This window comes from Chenopodium quinoa, unplaced genomic scaffold (assembly GCF_001683475.1).
Source record: "Chenopodium quinoa cultivar QQ74 unplaced genomic scaffold, ASM168347v1, whole genome shotgun sequence".
Lineage (NCBI taxonomy): Eukaryota > Viridiplantae > Streptophyta > Magnoliopsida > Caryophyllales > Amaranthaceae > Chenopodium > Chenopodium quinoa.
In genome coordinates, this window is record NW_018742656.1 from 599,888 (window position 1) to 622,547 (window position 22,660).

The window sequence follows — 22,660 nt, forward strand, 5'->3', positions numbered from 1 at the left end:
GTCAATTTGTTGCACTTACAAAAATCAAAGGGGTTAGTACTTAGTATTTGTCTTTTTATTTTTTTTATTTTTTTTTTATTTTTTTTTTAAAAGTCACGTATAACATAGAATAATTGAAGTTTTTTTTTTTTTTTTTTGAACGGGAGAATAATTGAAGATTTGAAGAAGTCATGTTTGCTAATCTTTTTCATCATTTCCTTAATAATGTCTCAGTATGGCCTAATTGCCTACTTAGGTAGTAGCTAGATTACACAAATTGGAACCATAATAATGGCCCATCGAAACAACCTAAAAATACTTTAATAAAATTAGTAAGGCATAAATCAACTTATTACTACAGTTAGAATATGACAACTTAAAGGTCAAGTAATTTTCTGTCTCTAGTAGGGTTGTTCCTAGGTAGTTCCTAACCCACGTAAGGAGTAGGGAGCATCTTCCAAAAAAAAAAAAAAAAAAAAAAAAAAAATCATAGGGATCAAGACAAGTTTACAAAAAAATACAAAGTAAGTGTCACTCTAATGATGTAAAATAATTTAGGCCAAGCATTGATTTACTTAAGAAAAGATCATCAATACTCGAGGATTAGAACATTGGAATTTTTTTTTTTTTGGGGGTTCAAGCTATGTCCCCCAAGCTATTTAATTTCTAAGTTGTACCATGCTTTTTCAAAGTTATAAGTTGTGCCTCCACCTCACGATATTTTATCAACAATACCCTTTGACAGTCATATTAGTTAATGAAAGTTAAGTTATTTTACCAACAATGGTGTCGTGGCATTATTAATTTGACATGTATCCCATTCTAATTGGTTTAACACTTTACAAAAATTTTAAAAATTAAAAAAAAAATAAAAAAGGTTATTGTTACTCCGTAATAAAAATTAGTGAGGTTGAGGGCATAGGTTAGACGTTTGAAAAAGCATGGGCACAGCTTAGAAACTGAAGAAGTTTGGGGGCATAACTTAGAAAACCTTTTTTTTTTTTACATAGTCAAATCCAACCAAACCATTGTGTTTCATGTTACTTATTTATTTTGTTGATTGGTAAGGAGAAGAGCCCTACCGAGCCAAAATCTCTACAGGGTCCACTCAACTCAGGTTAACGACGACTAGGCCTTTTACGTGTGATAGTGTTTAGAGGGGGGGGGGGGGAGGAAATCCCCACCTCAAAGAATCTCAAATAGGGTTTAATCGAGAAAATTTTCTCATTCTGTTACTAAGTTAATTAGAAAATATTGCAATATAAAAATGGAAAAGGATTTTAATTGTGTTATGCATTAGATTCATGGTTATTGTGTCGTATTAGGGTGATCCAAACCTTCATAACTTAGAAGCATTTTGAAATTGAGAGAAGCAAGAGAAGATAAATCCTATAGACATGAAGCATAAAATTCAACTCCCCTAATACAAATGAACATGAATAAATATTCTATGCAAATTAAGGCACAAGTGCACAACTTTGTTGTTTGCACTTGAATTGGTTGTTAAATCTATATTTTAGAGGAGGTATAATTCTTTATTAATCAAATCACATTAAATTATAATCCGCATTAAAATATAAGGTGTACCAACGCGAAAAAATTGTCCAAGTATAGATGATGTTGCTTTTAATGTTTCATAAACTTCTCAAAAAAGTTATAACATGATTAAAAAAAAAAAGAAGACTTGTTGATGATTCGTATACTTGACTGAAGTCAACATACTCTTTGATTAACACCCCCCCCCAAAAAAAAAAAAAAATTCAACATACTCCAATACTTGACATACATGAAATGCCATTAACTCCACTTAATGTCAAATTGTTTAAAAAATCTCCGCTCAACACATGATGTAATGACATGTTCACTTCAGCTTAATTTCAGTTCAGTTCAACTCCAATTAGTTCAGTTCAGCTCCTAATTTCCCTCTCTAATAAAATATTCATTTCAGCTCCATTCAGTTTAGTTCATTCAGTAAATGTAAACAAGCCTTAAGATATTAGAGTTTAATGAAGTGTTTGCTTTTTAGAGATTTCCCATGCTTGCCATAGTTTCCCAACATTGAGAAACATTGATGTTTCTCATCATGGCAAAAAAAGTATATTTATTTGAGGAAATGGCAAAAAAGTACTTCCTCCTTTTTTAAATACTTGCTCCATTTCTATTTTTTGCACTGTTCATTTGTCCTACTTTAACTAATGTTTTTTATTTATACATAAGAAAAACTATAGTCTTGTGGGTACTTGTTGGAATCATCTCATTGAATAGATTATTAATTTTCAATTGTTAGAATTTATACTTATTGGTAATTAAAGATATAAGTGATCAAATATTATCGGCATGCGTGTCCAAGAAAAATGGAGCAAGTATTTAAAACCGGAGGGAGTATATAATTATCAATATTTTATACGTAGTATTTTTTTAACTTCCCCCACCCCCTCATTTCCTTATTCTTCTAGTCCTCCTCCATATTCTTATTCAAATCTCCATTCACAACCCAACTCCATCAGCTCCTTTCAATCCCAACCCGCAACCACCTCTATGTTCATCGTTTTCAACCATTTTTGTTTTATCTAACTAAAACTGTATTGAACATATCCATCTTTCCTCTTGTGAACCACCATTTTCACCACCATGAATTAAACAAAAACCCTAAGAAATAATCATGATTAATACCAAGGGTTAGATGCATCATCCTCCTCCATTAAAGTCTCTTGCCATGTTCAATTTCTCCATTGAAGTTCTTCGATTTTCCTTATCCATTGAAGTTGCTCTGTTTTTACTTGAATTAGTTTATTCATTAGAAAAAAAAAATTACAATATTAAGTTTTCCTATTAAGTTTTAATATAAAGTTTCATAATACCGAGATTTAATAGCCAACTCGAGCCGAGTTTTGACCGAGTTACTCACAAGCTACTCAACTCAATTAGCTCCCCTATTATTAACATATGACAAAGTACAAACCCGAATTTGACCTACTGACTCGAATTGATACCAACGCTCCAATTTTGATAGCGCGGATAATTTGTGCTTCCAAAAAAAAAAAAAAAAAAAAAAAAAAAGCAGCAAAACGTCCAAAACGAGGCTAAAGGTCTGGGGCCCCAAAAAACACCATGAACTCAAATTCATGGTAAACATTACCCGTCATCCTTCGGTGGCGCTCTTCTCTTTTTCCCACCATTTTTCGTCGTCATTTGCTTCATCCCACGAAGAGGAGAGAGAAAATCACGGCGGCCTAAAATGGCAGCAAGAAAAGGGGAGAAGTTCTCGGCGGATTGGGTAATGGGAGGTTCGGCGGCAGTGGTGGCGAAGACGGCGGCAGCACCGATTGAAAGGGTGAAATTGCTGTTGCAAAATCAGGGTGAGTTGTTGAAGAGAGGTCGTCTTCATACTCCTTATTTGGGTGTTTCTGATTGCTTCAAAAGGGTTCTTCGAGAAGAAGGTGTTCTGGCTTTTTGGAGGGGAAATCAAGCCAATGTCATTCGTTATTTTCCTACCCAGGTCTTTGATTTTTACAATTTTGCTTAGAAATTTGATGGGTTTTTGCTGGAATTGGAATTAATTTGTGGGGTTTTGTGATATTTTTTTTTTTTTTTTTGGTGTTAATTGACCATTCTTTTGTATTCTGTATTGATTTATGTAGAGAAATTATGTGAATGGAAAATGAGGATGTGAGATGTTTTTGCTACTTTCAGTTGATTTTTGCCATGTGTTAATGCCATTGTTTTGTTGGGTTTGTGAAAATAGGAAGGTACATTATGGAAAATTTGTTGTCAATTTGAAATAAGGATGTGGATATTTATGTAGAACTTCATGCTTGTTAGTTCACTATTAGCATTGCAATGATGATGCAATTATTTAGTAAAGAGTTAGAGATGTATGAAGTAACAAATTTGGATTTTTGATTGGAAAGAAAACAAAATAATACTATGTGGGTTTTGACTTTTGAGGAATAGAGTGAAAATTTGGAACAAATGTAGTCTGAGAGGATCTTTGGTTTAACATTAGATTTCTACTGAAATGGGGCTCATCGTAACTACTTGTAACATATCGCTTGGAAAAGAGTGAAAATAAGGAAAACATTTAAGATCTCTCATTCAATGTGCTAACAGATTGATCGGAATAGAGTGAAAATTTGGGGATAAATGATTGAACTCTATCATATTTGGTAACAAGGAATTGCTGCTTTAAAATGATTGATGATAATTGCTGGACACTTGGGCAGGAGATAATGTCTTAGTATGGCTAAGCCTGGTTGAAGCAATGAAGTGCTGCTCAGAAACTAGTATGGCATAAGAAGATTTGATCTTTGCTATTCGGCATGGAATTTTATGGCCCTGTTGCTGTTATGCACTGGCCTGCTCCTTGATTATGTCTTACTATTAGTTAATATGGTTTTGAGAATATAGTACTGATTACTGATTATGTGATGGCATAAAAAATCCTCCCCATGGACATTGTTTTAAATTGTACTCCCTTCATCCCAAAATATTAGGCCTCTGTCTTTATTGAGTTAAATTAGAGTTCCATTTCAACATATTTTAAATAACAAATAACTTAAGCAATCGACTGTTGGCTCAACTGAAAATGGGTTAGGATTGACCTGCGAATTATCAAAATTTTCAGACTTAGGGCCTGTTCTCATACGTTTATTTTCATTTCAGTTCAGCTCAGCTCCTAATTTCCTTATCTTATAAAATCAATCTATTAGAACAGGCCCTTAGTCAGTAGGAAGTTATGAGCCACTAAATTGTTTTTAATACTTTGTCAAACATCTTGAATAAAATTTCTTATTGAAATCCATTGAACCTCTTTAAAGTAACAAAGCTTATTGGAATTATATATAGCCTGAAGACCCTGAACCCTGCTGGGAGAATAAGATAAATCACTTGATTTCCTCAAGTACTGGTTTTTACTAGTAAGAAACCAATATTCTTGAACGTACATATTTTGCAGGTTAGGTTTATGGCTGGTATGGTATTTAGTACCCTATAATTGTTTGAGGGATTCAGCTCAAATTGGGATTATGGGTAACATACTAACATGTAAGGCTTGATTTCTGAAAAGCTTCTGGATTTGAGGCCAACAAAATAACTCAAATTATTTCATACTTCTTCCTTTTTCTGGCCATCAACATCACCCAATTTCTTCACATAGGTTTTGGCTTTTTAAGTCAATATTTAAGTCAGGTCAATTTTTGCTAACTCTGGTTGCTAGTATTTGAAGGGAATAACTAAATATCTGTTTGTCCTTCCTGGTCTTCACCTAGGTTTCCAGCCTTCCTAATTTGCAAAATTTTCCATTTCTTGGAAATCCACACAAAAATAAAGTTCAGCTCTAAGCAGTTTTAATTTAGGTATGTAGATAATAAATTTTACTTTTCTTACAATGATCATCACCTGTTTTTATCTCATATTCATGTTCCTGACTTTGGTTGGAGTTTTCTTGGAATAACAATTTATTTAAGTAGTAATGACGAAATTGGAGTTGAAACATGTTTGCAACACTCATGTGCTCTATTTCCTATTTGTTGAAAAGATAGAGAACTGGAATTTTTGATGTGTTCTATTTCCTATTTGTTTAAAAGATAGAGAACTGGAATTTCTGATGCTATGCAGGCTTTCAACTTTGCATTCAGAGAGTACTTCAAGAGTCTTTTCGGGCATTCTAAGGAGAGAGATGGCTACTTGAAATGGTTTGCTGGAAATGTGGCTTCTGGAAGTGCTGCTGGAGCAACAACTTCAGTCTTTCTCTATCATCTAGATTATGCACGTACACGACTTGCTACTGATTCACAGGGAGTTTCTATGAATGGGCAACGACAATTTAAAGGATTGGTTGATGTTTACCGCAAGACATTGTCAACTGATGGAATTGGAGGACTTTATCGAGGATTTGGAGTATCAATTTTTGGAATTACACTTTATCGGGGTTTGTACTTTGGGATATATGACACTTTGAAGCCGCTTATTTTGGTTGGGCCTCTTGAGGTTGGTCACTCTTTTTTTTTTTTTTGCCCGAGTATCCTATTACACTCTTAGCTGTCTGCTTAGTTTGATTTTACTGAAAACTTTCACAATGCAGCAGTTATTTTGCTCCCACTGGGCTTTAATGCCTGGAACTTTAACAATCTTGTTAGATATCAATTGTCAAGTGGCAGAAAATATTCGTATTGAATGTTTAATGGACCTCTCTTTTTTTATTGTTATTGGTGAATTAGTTTAAATTCCTTTTCTCCCACCACCATGTCACCGTTATAGGCAGCTGTAACAATTTTTTCACGGTATTGCTATGGAAGTGAGATCTATAAAATTGAAAGGAGAGAAGACCCAAGGAATTTATTTCTTGTTGTCATTCTTTTTGACAAATGTTCTTATAGACATAGGGCACACTTCTTTTTTTGCTGTTGCTAAAACAAGGTCGAAGGGGAGTGGTTTGTAGCAATTTGTGAAATTTTACCATCTTTTGCAGGTGCGGTCATTGTTTCTGTTTAATATTTGAGGAAAAAAGCATAGGAGTAGGCCTTAAAGAAAAGAAATAATGATAGTGGAAAGTAGGCTGGAGAAATATAAAATGAGTTGTAATACAGAAAAGAGATAGAATCTTGATACTGAAGCTCCATGGTTGGTAATGCTGTAGTGGGGATAATAAAATAGAAGTTGCAGTAGACCAAGAATGACTTGGATGGAAGGGGTACCATGTATCGAGGATATTAAATTAAGGTCTTTATGATCATATTATAGAATGCAATAGGTGTGATTGCAGGAAAATGATTAATGTAAGTGACTCGTGGAATGACATCTTGCTCCATGTTGGCAAGGACCATCCTTTTGGGGTTGAGGATTTGATAATGTTGTTGGGTGGATTGGGCCTCTCCCAAGCTAGACACAACATAAATATGTCAAACACCCTTGACACTTACCTGACCTAATTAAAACCCAGCCTGTTTTATTGACCGGGTAGTTGTGTTGACCTATTTAACTTTGTTTAAATTTTGAAACATCAAGAACATTCAAATAACGGATCTCTCTCTCTGTCTGATTATGCTATATTTATAAAGCAGTTCAGGTTAGATAACTTTTAACTTTCTTGAGTATGCTGAAATTTTCAGGAAAGAATTCGGAATTTCGACTAATCTATCTCTTATCTGTACGTTGTGTCAAAATGTGGTTTGTAATTTTTTCTACTCTTTCTGTCCACAAATAAAAGTCCTCTTAGGTTTAAGTGTAAAACTAAAGAGTTTTAATCAGGAGGGAGGCTTATTGTAGACTGTGTATATGTAAAAATAAGAAATTATATAATACTTTGTATAAAGAAACATAAAGCTCTTATATGGGACCCAAATCACATGATAGAATTGAGGTGAATTTTCTGTATAAAGTAATTATGACTTTTAGAAATGGACATCTAAAAATAATATACCAGACTTATACTTGTGGACAGGAGTATATGTTTGAGTCATTCAGGTTGTAGCATATTGTATTTGTGTTTGAAAACTCATCACTAACCATAGCCATTTAATCTTCATCTTATCATATACAAAGTATGAATTCTGATTGCTTTTTATCCTTGGAATGTTACAGGATAATTTCCTTGCTTGTTTTTTCTTGGGTTGGGGAGTGACAACTACATCTGGTATCTGTGCCTATCCATTTGACACCGTGCGACGGAGGATGATGCTTACATCTGGGGAGTCTGTAAGGTATTCTAATGCATTACATGCATTACGTGAGATTATTCATCATGAAGGGTTTTCTGCTCTTTTCCGGGGTGTTTCTGCAAATATCCTTTTGGGTATGGCAGGGGCTGGAGTGCTAGCAGGGTATGATAAGTTGCACCGTATTGCTTATGGACATGGTTATAGGTTCGAGCCTTACAATAAGTTGCGAAAATGAAGTGTATAAGATTCTTGCTTTTGTACAGCTTCAAAGTATACTTAATTGTATCCCCATTGATTTTTCACAAAGGTTTTCAAATCATTCAGAAGGAAAAATCACAGCCAAAAGAGTAGGAAATATAAGTCTCATACTCATTGAATCTTCATTATTGATGCCATCAACAAATGTTTGTTCATAATGGCAATCCCAATTGTATCAACTGTATAGTTTCACCAGATCATATTAATGTAACTGCTTCTCTTTTATTCCTATGTGTTCAAATGCTTCCTTGTTCATGTTAGTATAGTCCGGCTAATTCTGTCATGGAGCTCTGAAACAGAACTGCCTGTCTGATGATGCCTGATCTTTGGCTGGGCTTTGGGTTCCAGTCTGTTTCTTCTGGTTAGCTCTAGTACTTACAGACAGGTATCAGGCTCGATTATACTATAGTTTACTTATAATATCCGTATTGCTTTCTTTATTTCCACAAGTAATCTTTTTATTTTTATTTTTTTTTTATTTTGTGTTGAGTCATGGGGTCTATTATGACAAAATCTTCTTCATTTTTGTTTCTATTTTGTAGAAATGCTCCTTTGATCAATTAAGGTCAATCTGAAGTCTGAACTATGGAATACTAATGTCTTGTTTCTTTCTTTCTAAATTGTCATTTTGTGTATTATTACTCCTGGTAGATTTGATTCTTGATTAGTCAGAATCTCGTGTTATTTTTTTATTTAATATATATATTTTTTTAATCTAAGCTTCTGGTCCTCTCCTTCAGGTAATTCTGTGAAGTATTTATTTATTGTGTTCCTCTTATTCTTGATCACTATTCACCGGTCCTTATAAAGCTGATTCTACAACTAGTTTGATATACATATACTTTCCCAATGTGATGTAAGAAGGACAGGTTTCAGATACGAAATAGCATGACTTCATTTTCAGTTACGAAGTGCGGTGCAACATACTTGTCTTCATACCAGAAATTTCTGTGATTTTTGACACACTTACTACGCTATCAAGTATAGATGTCAATGGACAATGGTTTCAAACTTGTTAAGGGTGGAGCATTTTGCATTGTCAAGGTGGATTTCATAGCTTCTTATTGGTGAATATCCTTCTTTTGTCTACATGACAGTATAATTGCTAGAGTTATACTTATACCATTTGAGATGAAAAGTGAATTTAACTAGTAGTAAGATTGGAGTTTCGTCTGTAGCATAAATTAGTACTTTATGTTTTTCAGTAGTAAGAATATGTTTTAGTTTATTTTAACTCTGTTCTCATAACACTATAAATTAATTATGAGTTTTACAATGCAGTTTTTTTCTGGCTATCTGGGTGTTGAAGGCTTCACCAGACTATTCTTCTGGCATCCTCATCTCTGGTATAATTGGTCTAAGCTTTGGTGAGTCTGTCTTTACATATTTTTCTGATATCTAAGATGCTTTCTTATTCACTCTCTCATTTTCTGGCTATATAATACATTTCCTAACTATCTAAAGTGCTAAAGGCCCATATTGATTATACCATATAGTACTTCTTGAATCTTGAGGCCCAGCTTAAGGTGCACACCCTGAGGCACACAAAAAAAAAAATTCAGAATTTTTTTTTATGTTTATTATGTGCGCCTCACTTCAATGAGGCGCGCCAAGGCGAACAGAGGTGCATTTAAGGTGCAAGGAACTCTGAAACACCTTGGTGAGCCTTGAGCTTTTTTATACATTGCCTTTGAGTTCTTATATGTATGATGGTAATGCAGAAGCTATAGGTCTTTAATAACCTAACTTTCGGAGAGACCTTACTTTTTTGGAGAATGAGAGTGATTTATGTCGAATTCACTCTTACCCACCATTCCAGCCTCACAAACTCTTGAAATGAATGAATTAGATCTTCTTTTACCACACCCAGAAGACCTGGAATGACAGTTGAAAATTTTGATTTTTAGGGATTTGTGTTTCTACAACATTATGGTTCTTCTTATAGGGCCTTTCTAAACAAGCACTTATAGTACTTGCAATAGGAGATCAATTCAACCTAGGAGATCAATGGGAGTGATGTGTTGACTATTGGATTTAACTCTTTTTAACCTAGGAACATTTGGCTTGTTGCTCATGACTGATCCTCTTGAAATCATCATTTTCACCTGTATCAATCTCTCTAACAACCAATAATGGGTCGTAATGTTTCTTCAAAAATAAATAAATATATAAATAATGGGTTGTAATGTTTGCTACTTCTTTCTACAATATACAGTGGATCTAGATGAATGACTAACATGGTCTAGTAGCCTGGTCTAAAATGTCTCCAAAGCCCTAAATACCAACTGCGAAAGAGTCACTGGTGATAGATAGCAATGCAGAGTAGCAGATCCCACCAGCCATTTTTTCCCACGCCCTAAGCTCCAAAATTCTAGTCTCTGGTATTGAAAATGAGTTGCACATTGATGAATCTTCAACTAATAACGCTATGCATAGTCTCTGCCACAAACAAAATATGACTACCCCCTTGAAATTCTGTTACTAAATCTGATGATATATTACAGGTCATACATTGTTGAAGTGTGAGGATCCTAAGGAATAGATGGAGATGTTTCTGTAGGGTTTATAGTATTTTTTTTTTTTTTTAGTTAGCCTGAACTTGTAATTTTTCATAGCCTACAACAGAACAACTATTAGATAAAGAAAGGTTTCAATACTGAAATAACTAAATGGGAGGAAAACAAAAACTTAGATACTGTACTCAAGTCTTTGTATACACTAAAAACAAATATCCAGGATGAGCCTCTTTGCCCTTTTGTCCGGCTCTATATACCTAATAAAGGCCAATTCTCAAAAAAAAAAAAAAAAAAAAAAAGGCCAATTCTCTTTTACAAAGAAATGCTAGTAGAAAATTGTGATGACCCATATACCTTATCTGTAAAGTAACATGAGAAGTTTGCTGGTAAACCAGCTTTGAATTTTGATTTCTGTAGCTGTCACTCTGTTTCTGACAGTTTTCTTGATGGAAGAATGATGAATCCAAAGGTCCCATTGATGCTTTCAAGGATAGGTACTGTTTGGCCAAATATCAACTATATAGTAAGATTGTAGGTAATTTACAGATAAGAAAGTCCTTTGTGGCTAAATTTTAAGTACACTGGCTTTGTTGACAAAAAAATCGAGAGGATAGGACATATTGATTTATTGTTTCTCTTGACCCGTAGGAAAGCAAATGATGAAAAATAACCTTAGGTTCTGAACTGCATTAACACTTTCATATTAGTAAAGCAGAACTCAATTTTGGATCTTCTGAGACCTGAGTTATATCTATCATTCTTTCAGCAAGAACAATTGGTTTTTGAGTTTTGACTGGTTATTTCTTTGAATTTCGGTAGCATAAGCTTAAGTTTCAATTTAATTACTTTGATATGAGTCATAGGATTATCCAAATCTCTTAAAGAATGCTTGGTTAGGGTTACCAAGCCTCATATTAGTGAGGCTAACCTTTAATGGGGATCTGAATTCTGAGTATATTTAGCTATTTACTTTCTTTTTAATTTTATACAAGTATTTATTTTAATTTTTGGAGGTTATAAATTTTTAATTCAAACTTTGTTTCTAGAATTGCACTTTAAAATGTGAACTGTGAATAGCCGAAACTTCATTGATTTGCCATTATTCTCAGAAATTTATCAGACTTCGGTTTGTGCTGCTCTAAAACAGTTGGTAGATTATTCTCTGATCTTTGTTGTATAGTCCTATTTACATGGTTGATTCTCTTGATCCCCATGTATATATTTTGTGCACTTGTGAGTTGTCCCATGGTAGACAAGAGAGAATTAAGGGCCTTAAAAATTGAGGCCTTGCTTCTCCCCTTGCCAATTATTACAGATAAAACCTCTCACTTAAGTTTGTAACAATTCTCTCTTTTTTCGTGAGTGTGCAGGCCCATTTTATATCTGCTTTCAAAAATTTAGCTTAGTGTCAAATTCAAAGTTGGTTTTATGATAAATTTGGGCCTTTGATCATGCAAATGTTCAACCCCAACGACAATAGCTACTGTTTACCTTTCTAGTTTGCTCATGCATAAAGCACACTTTGATTTGAGGGGGCAGGGTTGCATCATAAACAGATGTCTTGTGCATGTGAGTTGTCTCATGTAGAAGAAGAGGTGAAACATAACCAACTTATAAGCCTAGGGAGTTATTGTTGCCATGGCTAATTGGTTCTGAGATAAAACTAACTCCTGCTTAAAAGTGGTCTCTCACTTCCATGTCTCATTTTAAAAATTTAACGGATAAGTGACCTGAGACTTGAAAGTGAGACATTCACTTTTGAATAGAGTGACTATGGATGAAATTTTCAGATTTACAATAATTGAATGATTTATGAACACCAAACCCCCTTTTGAGGGTTTGAGGCCAAACCTTCATTGAACCTACTGTTTTTAAATAAGAAAGCTAGGCCAAGAGCCAGAAATTCTTATGACGCTTAGTGGTAATCAAATAGCCACCTAGTTTTTTGCTCTTCCTCCTTACAGCAACTGTCATGCAATCAGCATTTTGGATGCAGTAATCTACAACGCTTCTTTTTCTTCCTGTCCATCTCATCCAAAATCTCCATGCTTTTGATCGTTTTCTATGTCCTAGTACCAGTAATGATGCCTTATGTTCCTTTGCTTGGCTCACTATTGTTGGACCTTTCTCCTTCCCTGCAAGTGCTACTATTTCCACCTGTACCTGTTCAGTGAAAGGAACCAGATTGATGCTGTTAGAGCTTGATTTGAGGTTTGGTGTATCACTCAGTTTGGTACCCTTTAAAATTTTGTCATCTGATAAACTCTGACATTAATGTTACAAATCTCATGGAGCTTGATAGTTCCATTGTACACTTTCAAAACAATATGATGGTTTTGATCCTCATAATAATCTTTTAGTTCTGACATTTAACTTTTTATTACTCATTGATTTATTGTGATATATATTGCCAAATTTGGTCTGTTAAAAGTTATAGAATGAGGATATTAAAGTGTCATCTTTCTGCAGGTCAATTCTTTTTGTCTTTACATAAAGCTCAGTATCCTTCTTTGATTCTTTCGTGTTTTTGTTGTGAATTTGTGATTAGTGTAACTCATACTATACCAATTGATCAGAGTAATGTGACATACCCCAGGTCTTCTGGATTGGCAGACGCTTCTCAGAGAGTAAAGAAGTCCATAAGCTTTTGGATCAATTTCACTCTCAGTATGTGAATCTGCATTAATAAAAAATTTGATATTAAGACAAACTTGCTCTGCATTATAGTATGCAAGTTTCATGAAATTAATCTGTGACTTTAAAAAAATTCCCCCTCCTATAAATTATATATTATGTATCTTGTTTCTATTTCAGACCGTCCCAAAATTATAGGTCACTTTTTACATTACGAATTATTAAAGCTGAACTTTGAACTACATTAGTATGATTGAGATGTAGACATATGAATAGAAATGGATAGTATTAAAATTCTAACTAGTTTTGTTAAATTTGACAATTCAAATGTGACTTTAATGACAGGATGGAGATGAATTTACCGCATTTTGTTGGCTTGGCTAAATGAAGAAGAATAACAGTGTCCTCCTTTTGAACAGTATGGGATAATGCCCATTGAAGAGCACCCTTAGCCTGTAAGGTTGCATCTACAACAATCATGATCCTGTTTCCCTCCTTGGGTTCACCCTTTTCAGAATTTTCTTCACTGCTGAAGCTCGATCCACACTCATTTTCAAAATACTCACTCTTGTCACTTTTGATAGAATTATAAGCTGGATTGGATTGCAGCGGTGGTGAACGAATCCGAGCTTTACTTATTTTAAAGCAGGATCCCGGAATTTTGGTATGTACTCTCACCATTCTCTCTTTTCTTTCTGAAGGCAATGACAGTACAAAGAAAACTTAAGTGTTTTCAGATTTGAATATAACCAACAAGAATGTTCAGAAAACTATACTTTATATAGTTATATTCTTATATATCTGACAAAGGGGACATAATCTGTTAATTAATAATAACTAATATCATAATTATATGGTATATCTTTAGAAGGGCTTAGTCAACTTTGCAAGTGAAATGACAGAATAGGACAGAATGTGGTGAGGCATACATTTAGAGGCGTAAGACGTGCTCACCTTTGTGTTTAGATTCTCTGAAGACTTTGAGACTCCACTGTTTAAGTTAGGGTGTGATTTTCTGGTTGGTGTATTTTGTTTTTTTAGGGTATTTTCTTTAATGTGGGACATATCCCATTAAACGTGCTAACCATGAAGGTATTTAGGTGTTTAAGTGCAAGTCCCACGCCTGCTAAGATTTCTTAGTTGTATTGATTAGTTTTGAGGTGTTGCATTGTTAATTTCTGTATTTTTTTGACCTTTCGTTGATTTCCAACCGTGTGATGTGCATCCTACTCTGTCTTTAATCTTTTATATTCGCGATTTTTTCTAATCCTAATCATAGAATACATACAGGATAACCTTAATAATCTTGGTAACGACCTACTAATGTTATTTTTTTAAAGGTTAGAACTTTCAACTTGCTACAGCAGAACCACAGCTCGGATGAACTCGTTCTTGTAAAACTCACATGTAACCGTCTTCTTTAAATGCTGGTGGCTACAGACTGTTTGTTTGGAGTTTGTTCTTGCCTTTAGTTCAGACCTAAAAGAGGACTAGTCATGGTCAGCTATTGTCTACAAATTATGTGGACCGTTTCCGGGCCCGGACTTGGGTTGGATAGGTGCCAAATCAAAATCTGTTTGTTGCTTCAATTCTTACCATCCTTCCCACCTTACCTTAGCCTTTTAAAACTTGTGCAGAATTATCTTTATTATTGACATTGATCGACTTTCAAAGCTTATACACCTTCGTGGAGGGCAGGAAAGATAATTTAGACAAACAATAATAGGTTGGGTCAATCAGTCAACTGTGACTTATCACAGCAATTGCATTAAACACAAATTATCATTGTTAAGATTTGACTAAAATATAAGGTGTAGAACCTTCCTGAATTGTTTAAATTTTATAATTTTTTTTTTTTTTTGAAACAATTTTATAATTATTTAAACTTTAGTAAATTAATAGTTATCCCATTATTTTAGTTATGTCACTACAAATTTTCTAGGTAAAAAAAAAAAAGAATAATAGATTTTATATTGCTTTAAGCGCCGGTTTAGTATATGCAATGTATATTGTTGTTTCTTTGTCTTTACATGTTTTTTATTCTTAAGAATAAATTGCATGAACATAAATAATTTGATCTTATATGAGACGGCAAAACCTAAAAAATAAGTATGGCAATTTAAACTATTTTTTATTTATTTTTAATGAGTGCTTGAGTCGTGAAAAATATGTAACAAATGCACTTGCACCTGCGTTGTATAAACCCTGTAAAAATGTGCACATGTGAGACAAAACTACTTGACCACCAAATCAAATACTAGTATTCTAGTACCACTGTACCAGTCCAATATTTATTTTGGCACTCTTATGATTTAGGGCCTGTTCTGATTGACTGAACTCAACTGAACTGAACTGAGTTGAGCTGAGCTGAGCTGAGCTGAACTGAACTTATTAATTAGTGATTTTTAACTATGGATTAGTGATCTTTGATTATTTATTACTATACGTATGTGTATATACAAATGTATATATTATTATTAATATTATTATTATTATTATTAATTATTGATTATTATTATTATTATTATTATTATTACTATTGTTGTTGTTGTTACTATTATTATTATTATTATTATTATTATTATTATTATTATTATTATTATTATATTATTATTATTATTATTATTATTATTATTATTTATTGATGATTATTATTATTATTGTAGAAATGTATAATACTCCCTTGCCAGCAGCTCTTCTCATTCATCCAGTATATATAATGTGTACAACCAAGAGTATATGAAAGGACTCATAATTACAAACATAATGACATAGAATGATTATATTCACTAATGGTTCATATTCACTAACACACCCCCGCAGTCGAAGCGGGAGGAGGTCGTACGCTTAGACTGGATCGAAAATCGAGAAAGAGTTGTCGAGGTAGCCCTTTGGTGAAGATGTCTGCGTATTGAAAAGGGGAAGGAATGTGAAGCACTCGAACCTCACCCCTAGCAACCTTCTCACGGACAAAATGGATACCCATCTCAACGTGTTTCGTCCTTTGATGTTGAACTGGATTGCTAGATAAATAAACAGCAGACACGTTATCACAATAAACCAAAGTGGCTGACTGAATGGGACAATGGAGCTCCAATAGGAGGTTTCGTAGCCAACATGTTTCGGCCACAACGTTAGCAACACCTCGATACTCAGATTTCGCACTAGAGCGGGATAATGTGGCTTGACGCTTGGCCGACTAAGAGACGATGTTGTCACCTAAGAAGACACAATACCCGGATGTGGAGCGACGGGTGTCGGGGCAACCCCCCAATCGGCGTCGGAGAAGGAGACCAACGTGGTTGGAGAAGAGCGGTATAGGTGAAGACCGTGATCAAGTGAGCCCTTGATATAGCGCCAAATCCGTTTAAGAGCATTAAAATGTGGCTCTCGTGGGGCATGCATAAACAAGCAAATTTGTTGTACGGCAAATGCAATATCGAGTCTTGTGAATGTCAAATATTGCAAAGCCCCAGCGAGACTACGATACAATGTTGGGTCACGAACCGGGTCACCAAAATCTGCACTTAGCTTGGACTTTGAGTCAGCAGGAGTAGCTACTGCCTTGCAATCGGTCATATTAGCACGGGACAAAATTTCTTCCGCGTATTTACGCCGAGATAGGAACATGGTGTCCTTGGTACGAGTGACTGAAATGCCAAGGAAAAAATATAATTTCCCCAAGTCTGACATTAAAAATTCTGATTTCAACATATTGATCAGATTATTTTTTAATACGTCGGAGGAAGCAGTCAACACAATGTCATCGACGTAGAGCAGTAAGTAGGCGGTGTCATTGCCGTGCCGATAAACAAATAGAGAATTATCACTCGTACTACAAACAAAACCAATTTGCACAAGGTAAGTAGCAAACCGTTGATACCAAGCTCTCGGGGCTTGCTTTAAACCATATAAAGATTTCCGAAGTAAGCAAACATGAGTCGGAGCCTTGGGATCAACAAACCTGGGTGGTTGGTGCATGTAGATAGTCTCGTGAAGATTTCCATGAAGAAAAGCATTCTTAACATCAAGTTGGTGTATAGGCCAATCCTTCCCCATATCAATACTCAAAACAGTACGAATTGTCGCCGGTTTGACAAGCGGGCTAAAAGTCTCATCACATTCAATACCCACTTGTTGAGATTTCCCATTAACAACAAGTCTAGCCTTGTACCGTTCAAGATCACCATTTTCCCGAAACTTATGCTTGAATAACCACAGACAACGTATAACGTTGACCCCCTCTGGTCGTGGGACTAAATCCCAAGTGTGTTGCCCAATTAGAGCATTATACTCCTCTGTCATGGCTGCATTCCAATATTGGTCTTGCATGGCAATTTTTGGATTTTTTGGTATTGGAAAAATAGCCTGCAAAGAGAGATTAAAAGGCACTTTAATCTTGAAAATGCCATGCTGGGCCCGTGTGGTCATAGAGTGGGTTGGGATAATGGGCCTTGGGGGGGGGGGAGGTTGTGGTGGGTTAGGAGATGGGCTGCCAGGTGAGGTTTGCTCCAGCCTAGAACCGTGAGGGGAGGGAGTAGCACGATTGGGCTGGTTTGGGGTAGTATGTGGTGAGGAATTGGGTTGGGCAGGAGTAATAATTGGAGTGGGCTGGGCCGTGTGAAAGAGAGGGGAGAGCAAAGGGGGCTGGTCATTGCTCAAGAAGGAATAATCAGATTCCTTGAACTGATTAATGTTAGTAAAAGGGAAGATTGACTCATTGAATGTAACATGGCGAGATATGATAATTTTATTTGTAGATAATTCGTAGCATAGGTACCCACGATGATTTGATGGGTACCCGAGAAAAACACAAGGGGTACTACGAGGAGCTAATTTGTGGGAGTTAGTGGAGGACATATTCGGGTAACACAAAGAGCCGAAAGTCCGAAGATGGTCGTAAGATGGAATACGACGATAGAGAATTTCAGTAGGTGTCTTGTGTTGGAGAGTGCGAGTGGGAAGAATGTTTAGTATGTAAGCCGCAACATGGGATGAGTAAACCCAAAAAGAAGGAGGAAGAGAAGCATGAAAAAGGAGAGTTCGGGACATGTTATTGATAGTACGAATAATCCGTTCGGCTTTACCATTTTGTGAGGAAGTATTAGGACAAGAAATCTGGAAAACCATACCATGGGTTGCACAAAAGGTATGAAAAGGGGTATTGTCGAACTCTTGTCCATTATCACTCTGGAAGGATTTAATTTCTTTTTCAAATTGGGTTTTAACATAGGCCCTAAAGTTGAGAAAAATAGAATAGACTTGTGATTTAAACTTAAGAGGATAAACCCAAACAAAGTGAGAAAAATCATCCAAAAGTACGAGAAAATATTTGTGACCCAATTTGCTTACAATAGGGGAAGTCCATAGATCCGCATGGATATGTCAAAAGGAGAGTAAGTTACACTCAAAGAGGACTTAAAAGGAAGTTTAACATGTTTGCCTAAAGGAAAAGAGTAGCAAAAATGGGTACGAGCCCCCTTATTACAAGAAATTAATTTCCTGTTTTTAAGAGCTTGGAAAGCTTGATTTCCGGAATGTCCAAATCTACTATGCCAAGTAGAAGAAGAGATAGCGGCTAGAGAGACCGGAGTAGTGGTTGTAGAGGCGGAAGGCGATGAGAAAGGGTAGAGATCCCCCACACTATTGCATCTCGTTAGAATTTTCCCCGAAGTGAGATCCTTCACAGAAAAATCAAAAGGGTCAAATTCAATGGAAACGGAATTATCACTAGAAAATTTTCTAGCAGAGATTAAGTTTTTTATTATATTAGGAGTATAAAGAACATTGTTTAATGTGAATGGTGGGTTAGGTGGGGGAATATAAGCTGTGCCATGACCTTTAATCGGAATGCGATTGCCATCACCAACTAAGATAAAATTGTGATGATTAGAGGGAACTAGAGTAGAAAGAGTACCGGAGTCACGAGTTAGGTGAGAGGTGGCGCCGGTGTCCATATACCAAGAAGAATCCGGTGGCTGAAGAGACATGGAACTATAAGCTTGACCCAAGTCAGTTGGGCTCATTAGTGCCCCGAGTACTGCTGTTGAGGCCCAAAGGAGTAGTAGGCTTGAGGTGGCTGATTTCGTGGGCCAGGACCAAGAACTCCTTGTCCCCTATGTTGCTGACCAGTGAAGGGAGAAGGAGAAGTAGGATATGGGCAAGGAGGGGTAGCCCATTGACCATTGGGCTGCCATTGTTGCTGTCCGGCCCATTGAGGTTGGGAGGCTGGGCCTTGTTGCCAAAATGGCTGAGATTGCCATTGTTGACCTTGGGAATTATACCCATGTCCAGGAGTACGTCCCCCACGACCCTGGCCTTTGCCTCCACGCCAGGGCTGCTTCCCTCGGCCGCCGCGACCACCACGCCCCCCACCACCAGTACCACGGGGTGGCTGCTCTGTCGGCTGGAGAGTGCTCGCCGGAGATGAAGGAGGAGCAGACGAGGTGGCGACGAGGGCTTGTTGCGAGTGTTCTTCTTGTTTGTTCTTGCGGGTCTCTTCAAGCAGAAGTTGGGAGCGAGCCTTAGTAAAAGAGGGTAAAGGATCTGCTTGTTGGATCATTGTGGCGATTGTGTCATAGTCGCCCTTAGGTAGGCCCTTTACTAACTGAAGAACCATTTTTTCGTCGGTAACTAGGGTACCAACATTGCCCAATTGATCAGCGAGCACCTTGATCTGCTTACAATAGTCAAGCCATATTTGTAAAATTTTCCAATCGAGTTCCGGTGAATTGTTCATCGAGGTAGACAGCTCTAGTATTTTTGTTATCCTGAAAAATTTCCTCCAACCGTGTTCATAAATCAAGAGCCGATGCGCCGGGTTTCATGATGGTGTGAAGAAGATCCTTGGAGATAGTGCCATAAATCCATTGTTTGACAACCGCATCTAAACGCGTCCAAGTGGTATCATCGATGTTCAAAGGCCGGGAAACAGAGGAATCAATGTGATCTAGGACATTGTAAGCACAAGCATGAATGTGAAAGAGTTCGACCCACGAAGCGTACTGGCTGTCTTCATGATCAAGAACAAGGGGGATGAAGTTCTTGATATTGTTTACGGCAAGGGCAGGATGGAACGAGGAAGACGAAGGGGGAGGAGGAGGGGGGGGGTATCTTCAACGGCCATGGCGGGGAAGAGGAAAGGAAGCCAGGAAAAGGAAAAGATGGAGAAAAATTAAGATGGTTGTGATACCATGTAGAAATGTATAATACTCCCTTGCCAGCATCTCTTCTCATTCATCCAGTATATATAATGTGTACAACCAAGAGTATATGAAAGGACTCATAATTACAAACATAATGACATAGAATGATTCATATTCACTAATGGTTCATATTCACTAACAATTATTTATTGATTATTATTATTAGTATTATTATTTCAATTATTATTGTTATTATTATTATTATTATTATTATTATTATTTATTGATTATTATTATTATTATTATTATTATTATTATTATTTATTACTTATTATTATTATTATTATTATTATTATTGTTATTATTATTGTTGTTGTTATTATTCTTATTATTCTTATTATTGTTGTTGTTGTTGTTGTTGTTGTTAACGTCGTCGTCGTCGTTGTAATAAGAGTTTAAAAGAATGAAATTTGACTTTATATCATTAGCAATATCATTAGACGTAAATTAAGAGCTGAACTGAACTGAACTGAATTTCAACGGAAGAGAACAAACCCTTATTTTAGGGAAATTCCCATTGGTACACCCGTGGTTTTGACTTTTCTCATTGATACACTCCAAAATTTTTGTCTTCCCATCGGTACACCCATGGTTTAGTCTTTTTCCCAACCGTGACTAACACCGTTAACAAGTATTTCATTAAGTTAAAATAATTAAGGAAAAGACTATAATACCCCTTTTAAATATCTAATGTCTCGATTTGCGTGTCGAAAATTGTTCGGTTAAATTTTTGGGAGTCCTAGTCGTTAAGGATCTAAATTAACCTCGAAATTAGCAAAAAAATAACTCAAATGTCTCATTTGCGTGTCAAAAAATGTCTCGATTTGCGTGTCATTACTTTTTTGTGATAGTAATTGTTCGGTTAAAGTTTTAGGAGTCATTTTGACCCTTTATGGGTCTAAATCGAACTCGAAATTGTCAAAAAAATCAACAAAAATATCTCATTTTGCACGTCATGATATCTTTTTTGTTTTGTCATGACACGCAAAACGAGACCTTTTTGTTAATTTTTTTACAATTTCGAGTTCGATTTAGATTCTTAAGGGATCAAAATGACCCCTAAAACATTAACCGAACAATTACTATCACAAAAAAATAATGGCACGCAAACCAAGACATTTTTGACACGCACATGAGACATTTGCACTATTTTTTTTTGCTAATTTCGAGGTTTAGATCTTTAAAGACTAACATGACTTTCAAAACTTTAACCGAACAATTTTCGACACGCAAATCGAGACATTGGATATTTAAAAGGAGTATTATAGTCTTTTTCTTAATTATTTTAACTTAATGAAATACTTTTTAACAGTGTTAGTCACGGTTGGGAAAAAGACTAAACCTTGGGTGTACCGATGGGAAGACAAAAATTTTGGAGTGTATCAATGGGAAAGTCAAAACCACGGGTGTACCAATGAGAATTTCCCTTTATTTTAACACCCTTCTTTAGTTCTTTATAACAAATTGTAAGTCGCTGTCACAAAAAAAAAAAAAAAAAAAAAAAAAACCTATTGTAAGTAGTGCACATACATACATAACTGTGCTCTCAACTGGATTGTTAAAATTATATCTCGTGTACTTAAACTGCAGAAATATATACAATTTAATTTAATTGTGCGGATATAGAATGAGTGCCCCGTCAATAAGGCGGGGCAAGACAGATGTTGGTTTTCTCATCCCCATCTTACATTTTTATACCCATCCCCATTCCGACCCCGTGACGAGTCCAAAATTTATCCCCATCTCGTCCCGTCGGGTACAATTCCAAACCCATCCCCTCCCCACTTAGATATCCACCCTCACTTAATAATCCCACTCAAGACCCGCCTAATTTGCGCCTCCTAAATACTACAATTATAACTAAAAAAAATCATTATCAATGATGCACCTTTTTAAAAAAAAAATATTAGTATAAAACAATGTATTATATATTTATTAAACTAATTTAAAAAACATTTATAATATAAAAATAACATAAAAGTATACAATCTTATTTTTTAAATATATAGTTGTGGGGATGGGACGGGTACAAAGGGGGGCGTGTGGGGCGGGACGACAATGGGGCGGGATGAGGATAAAAACCATCTCCGCCCCATCACCTGCCGAACCGGGATTGATCCCCGCCGGCGGGTCTCCTACTACTGCCCCTATCGGATATGGGCTAAAGCTCTCCAACAATGTTATTTCGATTAATGGTTTGAAATGGCTTCAAAAAAGGTCAACTTTGTTAAGCCGTCATAGACTAACACTAAACTTGCAAATTCATATTCACACTATCGTTCTAAGAACCTCGGAAGGCCAGAAGAACATCAATCAATTAATAATAATAATAATGCCGGCTTATCCTAGCTGTATCTAAATTGAGTTGTGAACAATATTAAATGAAAAATGACTTGCTTTAATTCCATCA

The 22,660-nt window shown here is 35.7% G+C and overlaps 2 protein-coding genes across 2 annotated transcripts; one reads left to right on the forward strand and one right to left on the reverse strand.

Moving 5' to 3' along the window:
• The first annotated feature begins 2,335 nt into the window (after positions 1 to 2,335).
• Positions 2,336 to 8,126, forward strand: LOC110722238 (ADP,ATP carrier protein ER-ANT1-like). Its single transcript, XM_021901508.1, has 3 exons — positions 2,336 to 3,478; positions 5,596 to 5,967; positions 7,561 to 8,126. The coding sequence occupies exons 1-3, from the start codon at positions 3,218 to 3,220 to the stop codon at positions 7,870 to 7,872; spliced, it is 945 nt and encodes a 314-aa protein (XP_021757200.1). The 5' UTR covers positions 2,336 to 3,217; the 3' UTR covers positions 7,873 to 8,126.
• A 2,425-nt stretch (positions 8,127 to 10,551) lies between these two features.
• LOC110722239 lies at positions 10,552 to 14,963 on the reverse strand. Its single transcript, XM_021901509.1, has 3 exons — positions 13,408 to 14,963; positions 13,003 to 13,088; positions 10,552 to 12,574 (listed from the first exon to the last, which is right to left on the reverse strand). The coding sequence occupies exons 1-3, from the start codon at positions 13,724 to 13,726 to the stop codon at positions 12,296 to 12,298; spliced, it is 684 nt and encodes a 227-aa protein (XP_021757201.1). The 5' UTR covers positions 13,727 to 14,963; the 3' UTR covers positions 10,552 to 12,295.
• Between the last annotated feature and the right edge of the window lie 7,697 nt (positions 14,964 to 22,660).